At 49.3% G+C, this 16,637-nt stretch overlaps 1 protein-coding gene across 2 annotated transcripts in view; it reads right to left on the bottom strand.

The window, feature by feature from the left end:
* Nucleotides 1-215: 215 nt before the first annotated feature.
* Nucleotides 216-16,637, bottom strand: part of LOC127490054 (beta-microseminoprotein-like) — a 35,980-nt gene continuing 19,558 nt past the window's right edge. Inside the window, exons 1-4 of one of the 2 annotated variants that reach the window (XM_070067857.1) lie at nucleotides 14,598-15,233; nucleotides 10,226-10,331; nucleotides 8,166-8,271; nucleotides 216-428 (exon numbers count right to left, since the gene is read on the bottom strand). In XM_070067857.1, coding sequence (XP_069923958.1) covers nucleotides 299-428; nucleotides 8,166-8,271; nucleotides 10,226-10,331; nucleotides 14,598-14,600 — 345 coding nt within the window. In that variant the 5' untranslated portion in view covers nucleotides 14,601-15,233 and the 3' untranslated portion in view covers nucleotides 216-298. Of the gene's footprint in view, nucleotides 429-8,165; nucleotides 8,272-10,225; nucleotides 10,332-14,597; nucleotides 15,234-16,637 lie in introns of those variants that run through there. The other variant, XM_070067856.1, reaches the window with a different exon arrangement.

Raw genomic sequence — 16,637 nt, 5'->3', positions numbered from 1 at the left:
CCCAAACAGGGAAAGGATCCATCTCATCGCAAAGACGCATAGACTGTGTTCATTGCCCAGCAGAGAGCAGGCTGCGGGCAGAAACCACAGGGGTGGCCCAGCGCTGGGACGGGGGACGCAGGGTACGGGCACATGGGCATAACCTTTATTCCACTTTTCATCTCTTCAGTTCACATACTTTAAAATGTGCAATCAATGCATACACAGCCGAGTGATTGCTCCACACATGTTTTACTGATAAGCAGGGCTGTACATCGGGCTGTCCGGGCCCGCGGGAGGACCTGGGCCCGCTAGCTCTTCACAGGATCCACGAGCTGACTGGACATTCCTTGTCCGGGTTCTCCAGCTCCACCACGGAGTAGCTGCAAGTGTCCTTGTGGAAGATCGTCTTGCACTTTGTGGTATCAAAACCTCCGGGGATGGCAGCACTGTCATCGAGAAAAACCAAGCCCTGTTAGACAGGAAAAGACTCCCCCATGCTACCCCCACCCCAGCCCAGCCAGGGCCACACTGCAGCAGATCCTCTCCCCCCACCTTGCAACTGCCATCATCAACGGGATGGCACCCTTTGCTGTCAGCCCCACAGCGTGGCCCCCGGGGAACCTGCACCTGCCCATTCTGCAGAGTCATACAAACCATCCCTGCCATCCATCACACAGCCTGTCTGGCCTGCCCAGGATGGCCAGGAGTTCTGATAGCCCCAGAGGCAGGCCTGGGCTGCTCTGGGGCCAGGCAGGTGGCTCCAGCCTGGCTGTCCCTGGTGTCCCTGTTCAGGAAGTGGTCAGGTTGTCCCAAGCTTGGCAGGAAGGAAGTTAGAAGAGGAGCCATCTCAACCCACAGGAGCAAAGAGAGCCACTCCAGGCTGGGGTCATGGGGCCCAGGACGGAGTTGAAGACTGGGGACCATCTCCCTCAGAATATTCACCCCCACATTCAGTGGGGCAAATAATTTGGGGGCCCATTGGTCCCTTGAAGCTCATGCGTAAACCCTAAATTTAAACTGTCTCTGCCCAAAAGGTGCATACACACAGCCGCTCCCCACCACCCTCTGTGACAAAAGATGACCCTCACTTTCCTTTCAACTGGCCACCAACAAAGCCAGGGCCTTTCTTCTATCTCAACTGCCTGACTCCTCCCAAGACACCTGAGGATGGCGCTCCCTCTGGGCCAGTGGTGTCAGGGCACTCACACACCAATCTCCTGCTGGCTCATGCTGCACGCGAGTGGAAGCAAACGCTCGAGACTTGACTTCAGCGCTGGGGTTCAGCACTGAATCTGTTTGAAGACTAAGGAATGACTAGCAAGAGTTTTGATGAGGTGCGAGAGTGTTAATGCTAGACTATTGAGTGGAAAACCCAGACTACACAATTGCAACCTAGAGTTTGGTATCTGTCATGTAAAAAAAAAAAAAAGTGTAGAAAGGAGTTGGGGGGCTGGCGCTGTGACATAGCAGGTAAAGCCACCACCTGCAGGGCCGGCATCCCATATGGGTGCCGGATTGAGTCCTGGATGCTCTACTTCTTCTTCTTCTTCTTTTTTTTTTTTCTTGACAGGCAGAGTGGACAGTGAGAGAGAGAGACAGAAGGGTCTTCCTTTTCTGTTGGTTCGCCCTGCAATGGCCGCTGCAGCCGGTATGCTGCAGCTGGCGCACCATGCTGATCTGAAGCCAGGAGGCCTGGATGCTCTACTTCTGATCCAGCTCTCTGCTGTGGCCTTGGAAAGTAGTAGAAGATGCCAAGTCCTTGGGCCCCTGCACCCACGTGAGAGACCTGGAGGAAGCTCCTGGCTCCTGGCTTCGGATCAGCACAGCTCTGGCTGTTGTGGACATCTGGGGAGTGAACCAGTGGATGGTTGACCTCTCTCTCTCTCTCTTTCTCCTCTCCCTCCTCTCTCTCCATCTCTATAACTCTGACTTTCAGATAAATAAATATTTAAAACAAAACAAAAAAAGGAGTTAGAAGGAAATCAGGATAAGATACTAATCGTTGTTACCTTCAAGCAGTGAGATTATAAATATATTTTATTCCTGTACTTTCCAATAGTGCTATAATTACTATGTGTTATACTGAAAACTTGGGAAATTATTACTGAAACTTTTGATGTTAAAAATGGTTGTTTGGGCACCAGTGTTGTGGCGTAGAGGGTTAAACCGCTACCTGTGATGCCAGTATCCCATGTGGGCACCAGTTCAAAGTCCATTTCCAATCCAGCTTTCTTCTAATGCACTTGGGAAAGCAGTGGAAGATGACCTGAGTGCTGAAAGAAGCTCCTGGCTCCTGGCTTTGGTCTGGCCCAGCCTGGATGCTGTGGCCATTTGGGGAGTGAACCATTAGATGGAAGATCTCTCTTGCTCTCTCTCTCCCTCTCTCTCTGTAACTGCCTTTCAAATACATAAATAACTTTTTTAAAAGAATACTTACTGATAAAATTGAATCCAACAATATTTTAAGTTAAAAAATATGGTTGCTTACAGGATGGAATGTGAATGTTGTGACCACTGTGGAAAACAGATGGGCAGTTTCTCAAAGAGTTAAAAAAAATACACACTATGAGACCCAGCCACTCCACCCCAGGTACACGCTCCCAAAGAACTGACAGCAGGGACTCAACCATACTGTAGAGCAGGACCCACTACAGCCCAGAGGTGCAGGCAACCCACAGGTCCGTCAGCACAGGAACGGAAGTAAAATAGGCTATTCCGATAACACAGAATATTTTTCAGGCTTCAAAAGGAAGGGGTTACTGAAAGAGGCTGCAACACGGATGAACCCTGCAAACGTGCTGCTGAGCGAAATATGCAGAGTGCAAAAGATAAATGTGCAATTCAGTTCCAAGAAAGATCTACACTAGGCACATCCACAGAGACAGTAGATTAGTTGTTCTCAGGGACTGGGGGAGGAGGAGGGGGAGGTAGGACTGCATACACGGGGAGTTTTGGTTTGGAGTCCCTGGAAAGTTCTAGAAATGGCGGTGATGGGTGCCTCTGGCTGTGCATGAACTTCACGGCCCTGAACTGTATGCTTTGAAGTGGTGAAACTGGCAAATGTTTGGTCATATAGATTTTACCACAATAAAAAAAAAACATTAAAAAGAAAAGTGGTTGTTGTTCAAGAGATATTCTTAGTTTTTTTTTTTTTTTTTTTTTTTTTTTTTTTTTTTTTTTTTTTTTTTTAAAGTCTGTTGGTTTTCATCTACTTGAAAGGCAGAGCAACACAGAGAGAGAGATGTTCCATCTGCCGATTCACTGCCCCAGATGCCCCCACAGCCAGATCTGGGCCAGGCCAAAGCCAGGGGCCTGGAACTCCATTTGGGTCTCTCGCATGGGAGTCAGGACCCCAAGCACTTGCTCTGTTATCTGCTCTCTCCCAAGTGTACTGGAACTAGAGCAGCCAGGACTGGAAACAACACTCCAGTATGAAATGTGGTTGTCCCAAGTGGCAGTTTAACCTGCTGCATCTCAATGCTGGCCCCTAGGTGAGATTTTTTTTTTTACAAGTTTTTAGTAGGAAATGAAATTGTGTAATTCTGTTGTCTGCGTGCAGGTACAAGTTGCAGTGGCAAAGGGCATATTACTGGATGCATATTTTCATTTAAATCAGACCCAATTCTGTAGCTGAAACAGCTAAAGAGAGAATGAGAAGGGAAAACTGGAACATTAGGGGTGTCTCAGCGCTGGGGGCTGGATGACCTTGGGCCTTTGCCTCCACAGCTCACTCCCTCGCTGCGGTCAGAGAGCAGGGGCTGGGAGGTGGGGAGGCCAGATCTTCCACCCCCTGATGGGGGCAGCCTCTGCCTGGGCCTCCAGCCCCAGGCTCCACTGCTACTGCCACTTGGAAATCTACCTGTGTCTCAAGTAAGGTGCAAGGATCCAGGAAATTCTCCCAAAGAAAGGTTAATCAAAATCTGTATTTTGCTCTGGTCAGGAGAGGGAGAGAGAGGAGTTCATGAGAAAAATGAACTTGGTAAGCAATGGAGCAATTCCAGGGAAGGGGTTGATTCTGAGCAGTAGAGAGAAGTGAGCATACTTCCTGTGGACAGGCAACATAGCAGCAGAGAGGGAGAGGGTACCCTCACCCCAACCACGTGCTAGTTGCCATTCCAGGCTCAGGGCGCTCAGAACTGACACAGAGAAGGTCTGACGTGTTTGCTGAGCAAATGGATTTTTATCTTTTGAGAGGCAGAGATATGGGGGAAGGGAGCGATTCCACCTGCTGGTTCACTTCCCAAATGCATGCAACAAGCCAGAGCTGAGTAAGCTCACTGAGACTCCTGCATCGAGGCTCCTCCCACCTCACTGCCTGGGGCAGCCCTGGCTGCTTTCTACTCGGGGTCCATGGGAACCTTAGAAGAGGGTCCCATGGATGGGACGTGATGATACAGCACTGATGGGATGGGGATGCCACCACGGAGGTGCCCTCGGTGGGAGTAAGGCACAGTTCACCAGCCCTTAACCCAGCCAGGCACACCAGGGTCCCACTGACACTCGACACAAGGGAGAATTCAAGGTTCTGGGGCCACAACATCAAGATTCAAATGGAACACACAGTGCCCCAGCCAGTAGATGCCTGGGAGCCTGCTCTGGGCGGGCAGCCAGCTGGAGGCCCGGTTCCATATGCCTTTTGTTCCAGTAGGTACTTAGCATTGGCACCTGCTTCACAAATGTGAGTGGCACTTGCCAGCCACGCGAACTTCAATGAGATTCAAGTGTTCTGGTTTGGGTCAGAAGATCACTCCCCTACTCCCTGGAGTTGTCATCAGATTCTTGGAAGCCCTGGTTAAAATGCAGGTTCCTGGGCTGGTGCTGCAGCACAGTAGCCTAAACCTCTGCCTGTGGTGCCAGCATCCCATGTGGGCACCAGTTCAAGTCCCTGCTGCTCCACTTCTGATCCAGCTCCCTGCTAATATGCCTGGGAAAGCAAAAGAAGGTGGTCCAAGTGCTTAGACCCCTGCACCCATGTGGGAGACCTGGAAGAAGCTCCTGGCTCCTGGTTTCAGATCTGCCCAATCCTGGCCATTGTGGCCATCTGGGGAGTGAACCAGTGGATGGAAAACCTTTCTTTCTGTCTCTCCTTCTCTCTGTCTGTAGCTCCACCTCTCAAATAAATAAATAAAAATATTTTTTAAAAAATTCAGGTTCCGTGGTCTCTCCTCTATGGATTCTGATCAGAGGCTCTGGGGTAGGGCCCAGGAATCTGCATTTCACCTGGCCTCCCAGAGGACTCTGTGACCAGCAAGTGTGGGAAAGCTGCTTTACACACGTGCTCCCGTCAAGGCCACTCACGTGCTTGTGAAACACCACAGGCCAGAGCTGATGTGGATGGCAGATGGATTGGGGCAGGGGGCTAGGAGTAGGGTGGCTGGTGTGGACAGACCTGTGGGTATTTTGTGTTGTCTCCTCCCCAGTCTAGACTTTGGTGTCCACAGCACCCCAGCAGAACACATTTGCATGACCTTTGAGCTGACGTGGGTGGGTAGAACTCCCAGCAGCACAACATAGGGTTGACAGCACAAGGTACACACGCTGCGCCCTCATTCCTTACACCTCACATCCAGCACCGCCTGCTCCTCCTAGTGGCCAAGGCCAAGGCTGCACTGATGGCTGGGCCAGCTTCTCCAATAACATCGACCACTGCATAGGCTTTCCTGTCTCCAAGAACCCCTCTGGATACAGAGATTTAAGGCTAATGATACTGTGGCCAGCGCTGTGCTGCAGCAGGGAAAAGTGACACCTGCATATGGGCATCTGGTTCAAGTTCCGGCTGCTCCTCTTCCCATCCAGCTCTCTGCTAATGGCCTAGGAAAGCAGCAGAAGATGACCTGAGTGCTTGGGAGACCCAGATGAAGTTCCAGACACCTGGTTTTGGCCTGGCCCAGCCCTTGGTATTGTAATCATTTGGGGAGTGAACCAAGGGATGATTCTCTCTCTTTCTCTCTCTCTTCCCTCCCCTCTGTAACTCTGCCTCTCAAATAAATAAATATAATAATATAAATTATATTATATATTTTATATTTTAATAAATATTTTTTAAAATACTTATTTATTTGAGAGGCAGAGTTACAGGGAGAGACAGAGAGATCTTCCATCCATTGGTTCACTCCCCAAATGGCCGCAAGGGCTGGAGCTGGGCCAATCCAAAGCTAGGAACCAGGAGCTTCATTCAGGTCTCTCATGTGCGTGCAGGGGTCCAAGCACGTGGGTCATCCTCCACTACTTTCCCTGGCCATTAGCAGGAAGCTGGAACAGAAGTGTAATAGCTGGGACTTGAACTGGCGCCCATATGGAATGCCAGCATGGCAGGTGGAGACTTAACCTCCTACACCACAGAGTCAGCCCCAATAAATAAATCTTTTAAACAAAGAATAAGGAAACTGGGGTGGGCATTTGGGGGCTTAGAGGCTAAGCTGCTGGCTGAGTGGCCGCATCGCACATTTGAGTAGTGGGTTGAAGGCAGCTCTGCTCTCAATTCCAGCTTCCCGAGAATGGACACCCTGGGAGACAGCAGCGGTGGCTCAAGTGGTTGAGGCTTGCCACCAACATGGATTGGTTCCCACTCCCAGCATCTGTTGGCCTAATCCCAGACGTAGCAGACATCTGGGAAGTGAACCAGCAGGCAGCAGCTCGCCCTACCTGTCTCTCAAATAAATAAAACAGATACTTTTTAAAGAGAAGGCGTTGACCAAGTTCCAAAAGCAACATAAAGGAAATAAAACTGAAGCAGCCAAGTGTACACCAGCAGACGAATGGCTAAGCAAAATGTGCAGAATGAAGTGTTAGTCCACCTTCAAATAGGAAGGAAATTCTGATACCGGCCACAACATGGGTGAATTCGGAGGACACCACACTCTGTGAAGAAGCCAGTCTCAGGAGGACAAACAAACACGTGCATGATTCCACTTACATTTGGAGCCTGGAACAGTCAAATTCATAGAGACAGATGGTGTTTGCCAAGCCCCAAGGGCAGTGTTTTTTTTTTTAATTTAAGATTTATTTTATTTATTTGAAAGACAGAGTTACAGAGAGGTAGATACAGAGAGAGAGAGAGAGAGAGAGAGATCTTCCATCCACTGGTTCACTCCCCAGATGGCCGGCCACAACCACTGGAGTTGCGCCAATCTGAAGCCAGGAGCCAGGATCCTCCTCCAGGTCTCCCACATGGGTGCAGGGCCCCTAGGACTTGGGCCATCTTCTACTGCTCTCCCAGGCCATAGCAGAGAGCTGGATTGCAAGAGGAGCAGCCCAAATTAGAACTTGTGCCTATATGGGATGCCAGCGCTTCAGGTCAGGGTGTTAACCCGCTGCAGCACAGCACCAGCCCCTGCGAGGGCAGTGTTGACTGGGTGCAGAATCCCAGTTCTTCAGGATGAAGGGCATGGCAGGGGGGTGGCAGCCACATGAATTTATTTAACGCCACTGAAGTGTATACTTACAAATGGCTGAAACGGTACGTTTAATGTGCTACGTATTCCACCACAAGCCAAAGAAGGAAGAGAGGAGTGGGCATTCAGCCTAGTGGTTAAGATACCCCTGGGATTGCCTGCATTCCATGTTGGAGTCCCTGGGTTGGGGTCCCAGTTCAAGATTCCAGCTTCTTGCTAATACACACTCCGGGAAACAGCAAGTGAGAGCTCAAGTCCTTGGGTCCCTGCCACCCACATGGGAGTCTGGCAGATCTGGATTCAGTTCCTGGCTCCCTGACCCAGTCTTGGCAGGAAGGCATTTAGGGAGTGAACTGACACGTGGGAGATCTCGATCTCTCTTTCTGTCTCTCTCTCTGTCTCTCTCTGTGTGTGTGTGTGTGTGCAATTAATTACATAAAGAATAAAAGAAATAGGACTAAAAATGACTTCCATCCCTCAACCCCCACCACCACATCAAGAGTGAATGTGAACTGTGGCCATTGGGTGACAAGGATGAGTCCATGTGAGGTCAGTAACCAATGCACCGCTGGTGGAAGACACTGCTAACAGGGAGACAGTGCATGTATGGGGGCAGAGGTGTATGAGAAATCGCTCTAGCTCTGCTCAATTTTGCTGGGAATCCAAGAGGCTCTTTAAAAATGCCTATAAAAAAGCCTATTTAAAACAAACAAGGATGCCCCCAAAATACAGGGTTTTCAAAGAAGGAGCAGTGCTGTTCCTCTCTCCGCCACTACCCGTGTGACTCACGTGTTGCAGCAATGAATTCCAGTCTCATCACAACTACATGTGCAACAGTTCTCAGTCTTCCACTCCACGTTCAGCTTGTGTGTGACTCCATCAAGGTCCCTGCATTCTAAGACAACACAAGCGACATCATCGGGAGCATTGGCGGGAGCAGGGCACATGAGGACAGGAAGGCCAGCCCCCTGCCATGTGACCATGGTGTCCGGGAAAGGTGCTGCCGTGCAGAACCTGCCGTTGGTGACATTTTGTCACAAAGCTTGAATCCCTGCAGGTTTTATTTCCGGACAGACATTTGGAGATATAAAGCCCTCCTCTTTAATCAGACAGCTAGGACAAGCATGGGGCTCTGTGGGACCAAGTTCTCTCCTGCTGGCTTCTCTCTGCAGAAATACCTCAGCACAGCACCTCCCTGTGTTTTTCATCGGCGGTCCCTAACCCTGGGTGAACATGTGACACATACGGGGCACTTCAAAGCCACCTACAGGGACCTGTGAGAGGCCGGCATCCCACATGGGTGCCACTTTGAGTCCCAGCTGCTCTACTTCCTACCCAGTGCCCTCCTAATGTGCTTGGGGAAGCAGTGGAAGATGGCTCAGTTAGTTGGGCCCCTGGCACTCAACATGGGGAAACTCAGTGGATGGAACGTCTCTCTCTCCCCACTCTCATACTTTCTCTCTGTCCCTTCCTCTCTTTCTGTAACTCTGCCTTTAAAATACATAAGATAATTTTTTTTTAATTGAACACTTGGAGGTGGGCATTTGGGCTATCTCAGGAGTGGACCAGTCAGGGTTTGGAAGCTCATTGTTTCCGTCTCTTTCTCTCCCTGTTCCATTTCCTATCAAATAAACAAAATAGATAATGGAAAATTTGAAATAAAAAAATTTACATCTGGGACCCACCCCAGAGCAAGGAAATCAGAGTCTCTGGGTGTGAAGCCCAGGCCACCACATGTTTAAGAAACTCCCCGGGGCTGGCGCTGTGGTGCAGCGGGTTAATGTCCTGGCCTGAAGCGCCGGTATCCCATATGGGCACCAGTCTGAGTCCCAGCTGCTCCCCTTCCAATCCAGCTCTCTGCTGTGGCCAGGGAAAGCAGTGGAAGATGACCCAAGTCCCTGGGCCCCTGCACCCACGTGGGAGACCTGGAAGAAGCTCCTGGCTCCTGACTTTGGATCAGCCCAACTCCAGCCAGTTTAGCCATTGGGGAAGTGAACCAGCAGATGGAAGATTCTCTCTCTCTCTCTCTCTGCCTTTCCTCTCTGTGTAACTCTTTCAAATAAAATAAATAAATCTTAAAAAAAAAAAAAGAAACTCCCCAAGAATTCAAATGTTTAACCAAGGGTACAATCCTCTGCTTTGCATCCATGTGGTCCCAGTGTCCCGGAAGGACCAGTTGCAACATCACCTGGGGTGGCATGAGACATGCAGACTCCCACATCTGCCTGCAGAGCCACTGACCCAGGGCTGTGCCCCACTTCATAGTCAAATAAGGAGCTTTTATTCTATTTTATTTTTGAGCAACATATGGTGCTCCCATCTGCTGATTCACTCCCTAAATGCCCACAGCAACCTTGGTGTGGCCCAGGGCCAAAGCTGGGAGCCCAGAACTCCATCCAGGTCTCCCACATGAGCTGCAAGGACCCAATGAATTGAGCCGTCATCTGCTGCCTCCCAGGACGCACAACAGCAGGAAGCTAGAATTGGTAGCAGAGCTGGGACTTGAACCCAGGCACTTTAGTATGGGATACGGGGTCCCAAGCCACAGTGTAACTATTAAGCCAAATGCTCACCCCATCAAGGAGCTTTTAATGTGCAGCTCATACCCCAGTGATTCTCATTTGCCTACCTGGTTTTAGATTGGATGGGACTTGAGCGCTGGTAAGTTTCAAAAGAAGAACAAAGTCAACTCTCACCCAGCTAGGGTTAAGTTGGAATCCTTTTGACACCATCTCTATATTTGCCCTGACCCTCTTTCTTATGCAGATTCAAAGGTGTTCAGCACCAGTGCACAGGTCACATCTCCCAGGCTGCAGTGACATAATCAACGCTGGAGAATGGGGACTCACCATCAGGGGGATCCTCCGGGTTCTTGTCATAGAGTTCGACATAGCACTGCGTGTTGCACAACACCAAGAGGCTGGCGAAGACCACAAGGCTGCCCAGCAGAGTGTTCTGTAACATGAAGAGGAGTGAGGACGGAGCATGAATGAACCCAGAGGGTTGGGTCCTGGCAGGTGTGCAAAGATGGAGCTGCCACCCTCATGGAGCAAGACCTGTGCAAGTGCAGAGCATGAGCCAAAGAAAGACTGAGTTGTGAGTTCAAGGTCCTGGAGCTATGATGCCCATGTGCTACTTATCACAGAGCGGTCGGGGAAGCCTTTCTGGGTAGGGTCGTTTTTAGCAAGAATCTGCAAGAGTGAAGGGGTGGAGGAGTTTCAGGAAGAGATAAAGGGGAAGAGACTCTGGCTGGGGCTTTCTTGGGCTAGCTGGGTCAGCTGGGGGTCCCAGAGGAAAGACAGGTGCAAGCAAAGCTGTGAGCATGAGGATCAGATGATTTTTTTCATTTTCTAGATGACAAAGGCATCGCTGCCGACCATATGAACAGACCAAGGGATCTAGGCTGAAATCAAGGACAAGGAGAAGGATCAGGTTACGCTTGTCATCGTTCCTAGATAAACTGCACAAACTAACTTTAAAATGATAATCCCCAGGAATCTTCTAAAAACAAAGATGGGGTGAGAGTACTTAAGAATATTTATTTGAAAGGCAGAGTGACAGAGAGAGAGAGAGAGAGAGAGAGAGAGAGAGAGAGGGAGAGACCTTCCATCTGCTGGTTCACTCCTCACACGGCCCCAACAGCAGGGGCTGGGCCAGGCTGAAGCCAGGAGCCAGGAACTCCACCTGGGTCTCCCATATAGGTGGCAGGAGCCCAAGTACCTGAGCCACCTTCCACTGCCTTCCCAGGAGCGTTAGCAGGAAGCTGGGTCAGAAGCAGAGCAGCCTGGACCCGAGCCAGCACTGGACACGGGACACTGGCCTGGTAATCCACAGTTGAATCCTCTTGTGCCACAACTCCCACCTTGTACTTTCTCTTTTGGCACTAAAGTTATGTGTTTTAAAGGCTTTATATGTAATGTTCACACATAAAAAAACTTGAAGTGCTTTTCTGTAATTGAAAAATGCAAAGAATTAAAAAATAAGGTTTTCAATATTTGAAAAAAGTACAGATTGACAAAAATGTGTGTAGTCTGTCATGAGAACTACACCAACAAATACAAACAGGATACATGACAGAATTATCCTGCAATAACTTAGGTTACAAAGTACATTAACTAAAATGCACAAACTTCTGTGCATTCTAAACTACAGGTTTTTTTTTTTTTTTTTTTTTTTTTTTTTTTTTTTTTTGTTTCTGCAGAATCCTTAAAACCTGTGACACTTAAAAGTTGTTAGCCTGTGGCTGGCTCTGTGGCATAGCAGGTAAAGCCACCGCCTGCAGTGCTGGCATCCCATATGGAGGCCAATTTGAGTGCCAGCTGCCCCACTTCCAATCCAGCTCTCTGCTACGGCCTGAGAAAGCAGTAGAAGATGGCCCAAGTCCTTGAGCCCAACTTGGGCCCCTGCACCCACGTGGGAGACCTGGAAGAAGCTCCTGGCTTCAGATTGGCCTAGCTCCAGCTGTTGCAGCCATCTGGGAAGCGAACAAGCAGATGGAAGACCTCTCTCTCTCTCTCTCTCTCTCTCTCTCCCCATCTGCCTCTCTGTAACTCTGCCTTTCAAATAAATAAATAAATCTTAAAAAATAATAAAAATAAAAAATAAAATAAATTACAAAGAATAGAAGTGCAAATATACATAACCAAATAGAGAACCCAGAAAGTACTCATAAATCTGTATGAAAGTTTGTTACAAAATAAGCATGGTCTTTGAGGAGAGTAATGATTCATTAAATGGTTTTAGAACAAGTGAGGCACTGTGTGGGGAAGAAATAAGTTTCTTACTTTAGTTCCCACAATGTAAGAAGCTTGAAAAGGATTCAAGGCTCAAATGTTTACAAGATAATAAAATAACCACAGAAAACATTGGCAAATATTTATCTTATGCAGTATGAAAAAAATAGATTTGAGTATGTAAAAAATTGCAAAAATATAAATAAAATTAAAAAGATATCAGATTTGGAAAATAGTATCATTACAGGAAGACTGTCATCTCATAGAAAAAGAAAAACATTTTAGTATAAAAATGGCATTTTGGGGCCAGCACTGTGGCGTAGTGGGCTAAGCTTCGCCTGCAGTGCCAGCATCGCATATGGGCACCAGTCTGAGTCCCAGCTGCTCCTCTTATGATCCAGCTCTCTGCTGTGGCCTGGGAAAGAGTGGAGGATGGCCCAAATCTTTGGGCCCCTGCACCCATGTGAGAGACCTGGAAGAAGTTCCTGGCTCCTGGCTTCAGATCTGCCCAGTTCCAGCAGTTGCAGCCATTTGTGGTGAACCGGTGGATGGAATACCTCTCTCTCTGTCTCTCTCTCTCTCACTGTAACTCCACATCTCAAATAAATACATACATCTTTTTTTTTTTTTAAAAGGCATTTCACACCCATGCATAGACACAATGAAACATGATGAGCAAGCACGAAAAAAGTTCAACTTACTGAAAACAAAACAAATGTAAAATGTGTATAAAATAGAACCATAATGGTATGGCGAGAATAACCATTTAATTTATAACACCCGGAGGGAAACAGACACATGGGTGAGATGTGAGAGGCACAAGGGCCAGTCGGCTGGAACAATGGTTAGGGCATGCAATTTGAGAGCGTGCATCAAACTCCTTAACACCGTTTACAATGCCAATCTTCACTTCTTCACTTCCCAGACTTGATCTTCAGAAAAGACTCCTCCCCATAGCAGTGGGAAATGGAAAAACACTACTCGCCCAAGAACAGAGCTGGTTAAGAACCAGGGATGATTCAGAAAAGCACCTGGCAAGTGGGCGGGGCTGGTGGTGGCAGGACCTGGGGCACTCAGGGAGATGAAGACTTTGCAGGATGTGACTCCTGGGGGTGCTGGAGATGCACGAGACTGAATGACAGTGACCCATAGGAGATCACCTTACTAAGAGGGTGCATTACCCAGGTGACAGTGTCTCAGAAACAGCCCGCTCCCCGGCCCCACCCAAAAGTTAGTTTGTCTTGCATGCATGCTATGCTTTGAATGCCGTCACCCAAACTCCTGTAACAATTCAACCCAGATGGGAAGGCACTAACAGGTAGGACCCCCCCCCCCAGAGGTGATTAGGTCATGTGGGTGGAGCATTCATGAGTTCACAGACTAAGGGATCTGGGGGCTGGCACTGTGGTGCAGTAAGTTAAGGTGTTATTTGGGACATCCTCTATCAGAGTGCTGGTTTGAATCCCAGCTGCTCCACTTTTGATCCACCTCCCTGCTAATGTGCCTGGGTTCCTGCCACCCACATAGGTAGACCTAGATGAAGCTCCAGGCTCCTGGCTTTGCCTGGCCCAGCCTTGCCTGCTGCAGATATTTGGAGAGTGAGACAATGGATGGAAGAGCTCTTTCTGTCTCTCCACTTCTCTCTGTCACTCTGCCTTTCAAATTAATAAGATAGGAGCTGGTGTTGTGGGGCAGGGGGTTAAGCCTCCACCTGCAATATTGGCATCACATAGGGTCATGGTTTGAGTCCTGGCTGCTCCACTTCCAATCCATCTCCCTGCTAATGTGCTTGGGAAAGCAGCAGAGGGTGGCCCTTCAAGTAGTTGGGCACCTGCCACTCAATGGGAGAGCCGGATGAAGTTCCAGACTTCTGGCTTCAGCCTGGCCCAGTCCCTTTGGGGAGTGAAACAGCAGATGAAAGATTCTCTCTCTCTCTCCCTCTCCCTCTCTCTGTAGACCTTGACCTTTAAAATAAGTAAATAAATGTTAAAAAACAAAAACCCTGTTCTCACTGCAGACCAATTACATCTGAGTGTCTGGGAGCTCCTGTCAGTATTTTTCAAGGTTTCCCAGGCGATCCTGCTGCAGAGAGCAACCCCTGGCTTTGCACTCAGCTCCCTATAGGCTTGTAGTCTCTTCCAGTCCCCAGGCTCAGTTTATCTATAAAATGGTGCAATGATTGGTCCGGCATTGCATTCCATCTCACCAGCCACTCAAATAGGCCCCAAGAATCAGAGACACCAGAGACCTCACTGAACCCCAGAGTTTCTAGAGCAACTCAGATCTTAGGGAACTCGTTAGGATTTCCCAGAGTCCCCAGACCCTTTTTCTACTCTACACGTTGAACTGCAAGTCACATGCGGAAGATTCCTAACTAGATCCACTCACCATTAAATGCACCCCGTGAGCTCCAGTACAAGTAGAAGTGAAATAAGGAAGACACTTCCCCCCTCCTTTCTGGTCTCTATGTACCCACTCAGTTACCTACCATTGTGGTGAGCAGGGTTCCTTACAGACAGGTGCATCCAGGACAAGTCAGGCCACACTTTTATATAGGAAGGGACAATTATATACACACACACACACACACACACACACACACCTGCCGCCCCGCCACCAGCACCACGCAACATCATTCAAGAAAGTAACACGCCAAGAACACCTCAAGTGTTTGCAGAGGGCTGCGTTCAGCTGAGTTACGATGATTCATAAAGCAAGCCTCCACCCCAAATAAGTGTTTACCTTTGTCCCCACCCCAACTGCATTTCCCCTTGACCTGAAAGGGTGGGGGAGGAGAGCACTGCCCTTCACAGAGCCGTCACTCTGTGCTGGGCATGTGACACCTTCTTACTTGATTTTATGCACAAAGAAATGGAAGTCCAGAAATGCCAGCCCCGAGAGCCAGGTCATGAAGCTGGGTTTTGTGAAGGAGTAAGAACAGCCCAAGGAATCAACGCCATCCCCCACCCTGGCCCACCAGGCCTGCAGCTATGGTCCAGTTGGCACTGCCTTTAGAGTGTGGCAGGAGAGAGCAGCAGTGTTCCAGGGCCGGGAGCACAGCTTCCCCTTGACAAGCCATGTGGCTCTGTCCACTTGGCCTTGACCTTTCTAAAGTTCAAGTTTCTAAAGTTTTTTTTTTTTTTTTTAATTTTTGTACAGGCAGAGTGGACAGTAAGAGAGAGAGACAAAGGTCTTCCTTTTCTGTTGGTTCACCCCTCAATGGCCCCTGCAGCCGGTGTGCTGTGGCCAGCGCACCATGCTGATCCAGAGCCAGGAGCCAGGTGCTTCTCCTGGTCTCCCATGCGGGTGCACAGCCCAAGCACTTGGGCCATCCTCCACTGCGCTCCCTGGCCACAGCAGAGAGCTTGACTGAAAGAGGAGCAACCGGGACAGATTCTGGCGCCCCGACCGGGACTAGAACCCGAGGTGCTGGTGCCACAGGTGGAGGATTAGCCTATTGAGCCGTGGCACCAGCCTAGTCCATTTGAACTTTCTAAAGCTCTTGCTGAGTATTCTTTTTTTTTAAAAAAAAATTTATTATTTTTAATTTATTTTAAAAGCAGAGTTACAGAGAGGAGAAAGAGATTTTCCATGTGCTGGTTCACTCCCCTAAATGACCACACAATCAGGACTGAGCCAGGTCAAAGCCAGGGGCCTAGAACTCCATCTGTCCCTCCCATGTGGGTGGAAGGGGCCCAGCCCTTTCCAGGTGCATTAGCAGGGAGCTGGATCAGGAGTGGAGAAGCTGGGATTTGAACCAGTGCCCCTATGTGATGCTGGCATCACAGGCAGCAGCTTTGATGCTGAGCCACAATGCTGGCCCAGAGTCTTCAGTCTTGGCTCCCTGCTGTGTCATCCCAGCCTTCTTTCGCGCTGCTCAAGAATGATCTCCTTTGAAGAATCCCTGCTCACCCTCACGATGGCCTTTCAGGAGTGGCGACGGGCAGAACCACCTGGTGTATTAGCTATGTATTGCTCAGGCTGCCGGGACAGAATAGAATGGACTAGGCGGCTTGCACCACAGTCATTTATTTGCTCATGGTTTTGGGGACTGGGAATCAATCCAGAGTCAGGCAGTGAGGCAGATGCGGGTCTGTTCTTGGTCTGCAGAGGCTCGCCCTCTTGCTGTCTCTTCCCATGGTACCCATTCCCTCTTCCTATAGCAACCCTGGTCCTATCCAATTAGGGCCCACCCTGACTATCTCATCGCTCCTTAATCACCTGCTTAGAGGCAGCCATATGTCCAATGCAATCATATTCTGAGGTCCTGAGGGCTACTTTTCAATCCATGGATTTTGGGTGGACACAGTGGAGGCCATGATACCATGTGATCCCCCACCCCCACCCCTGGAGCTCCCTAGTGTCTGAGATCCAATCACTGGTTCCCCTCTGTCCACAGATGAGAGCTCAGACTCAGCCAGTGGCTCCACAGAGGTCTGTAGAGCTGGCCAGGCGATCTGCCCCAGTGCCAGCCTCAACTCCCCCCAAATCCAGGCTCAGCACCCAATGCAGGGTAGGTTCACTTCCT

Source organism: Oryctolagus cuniculus, unplaced genomic scaffold, assembly GCF_964237555.1.
Source record: "Oryctolagus cuniculus unplaced genomic scaffold, mOryCun1.1 SCAFFOLD_92, whole genome shotgun sequence".
In the NCBI taxonomy this organism is placed as follows: domain Eukaryota; kingdom Metazoa; phylum Chordata; class Mammalia; order Lagomorpha; family Leporidae; genus Oryctolagus; species Oryctolagus cuniculus.
Note: the sequence above shows the minus strand (reverse complement) of the source record. Positions and strands in the feature narration are given on the sequence as shown.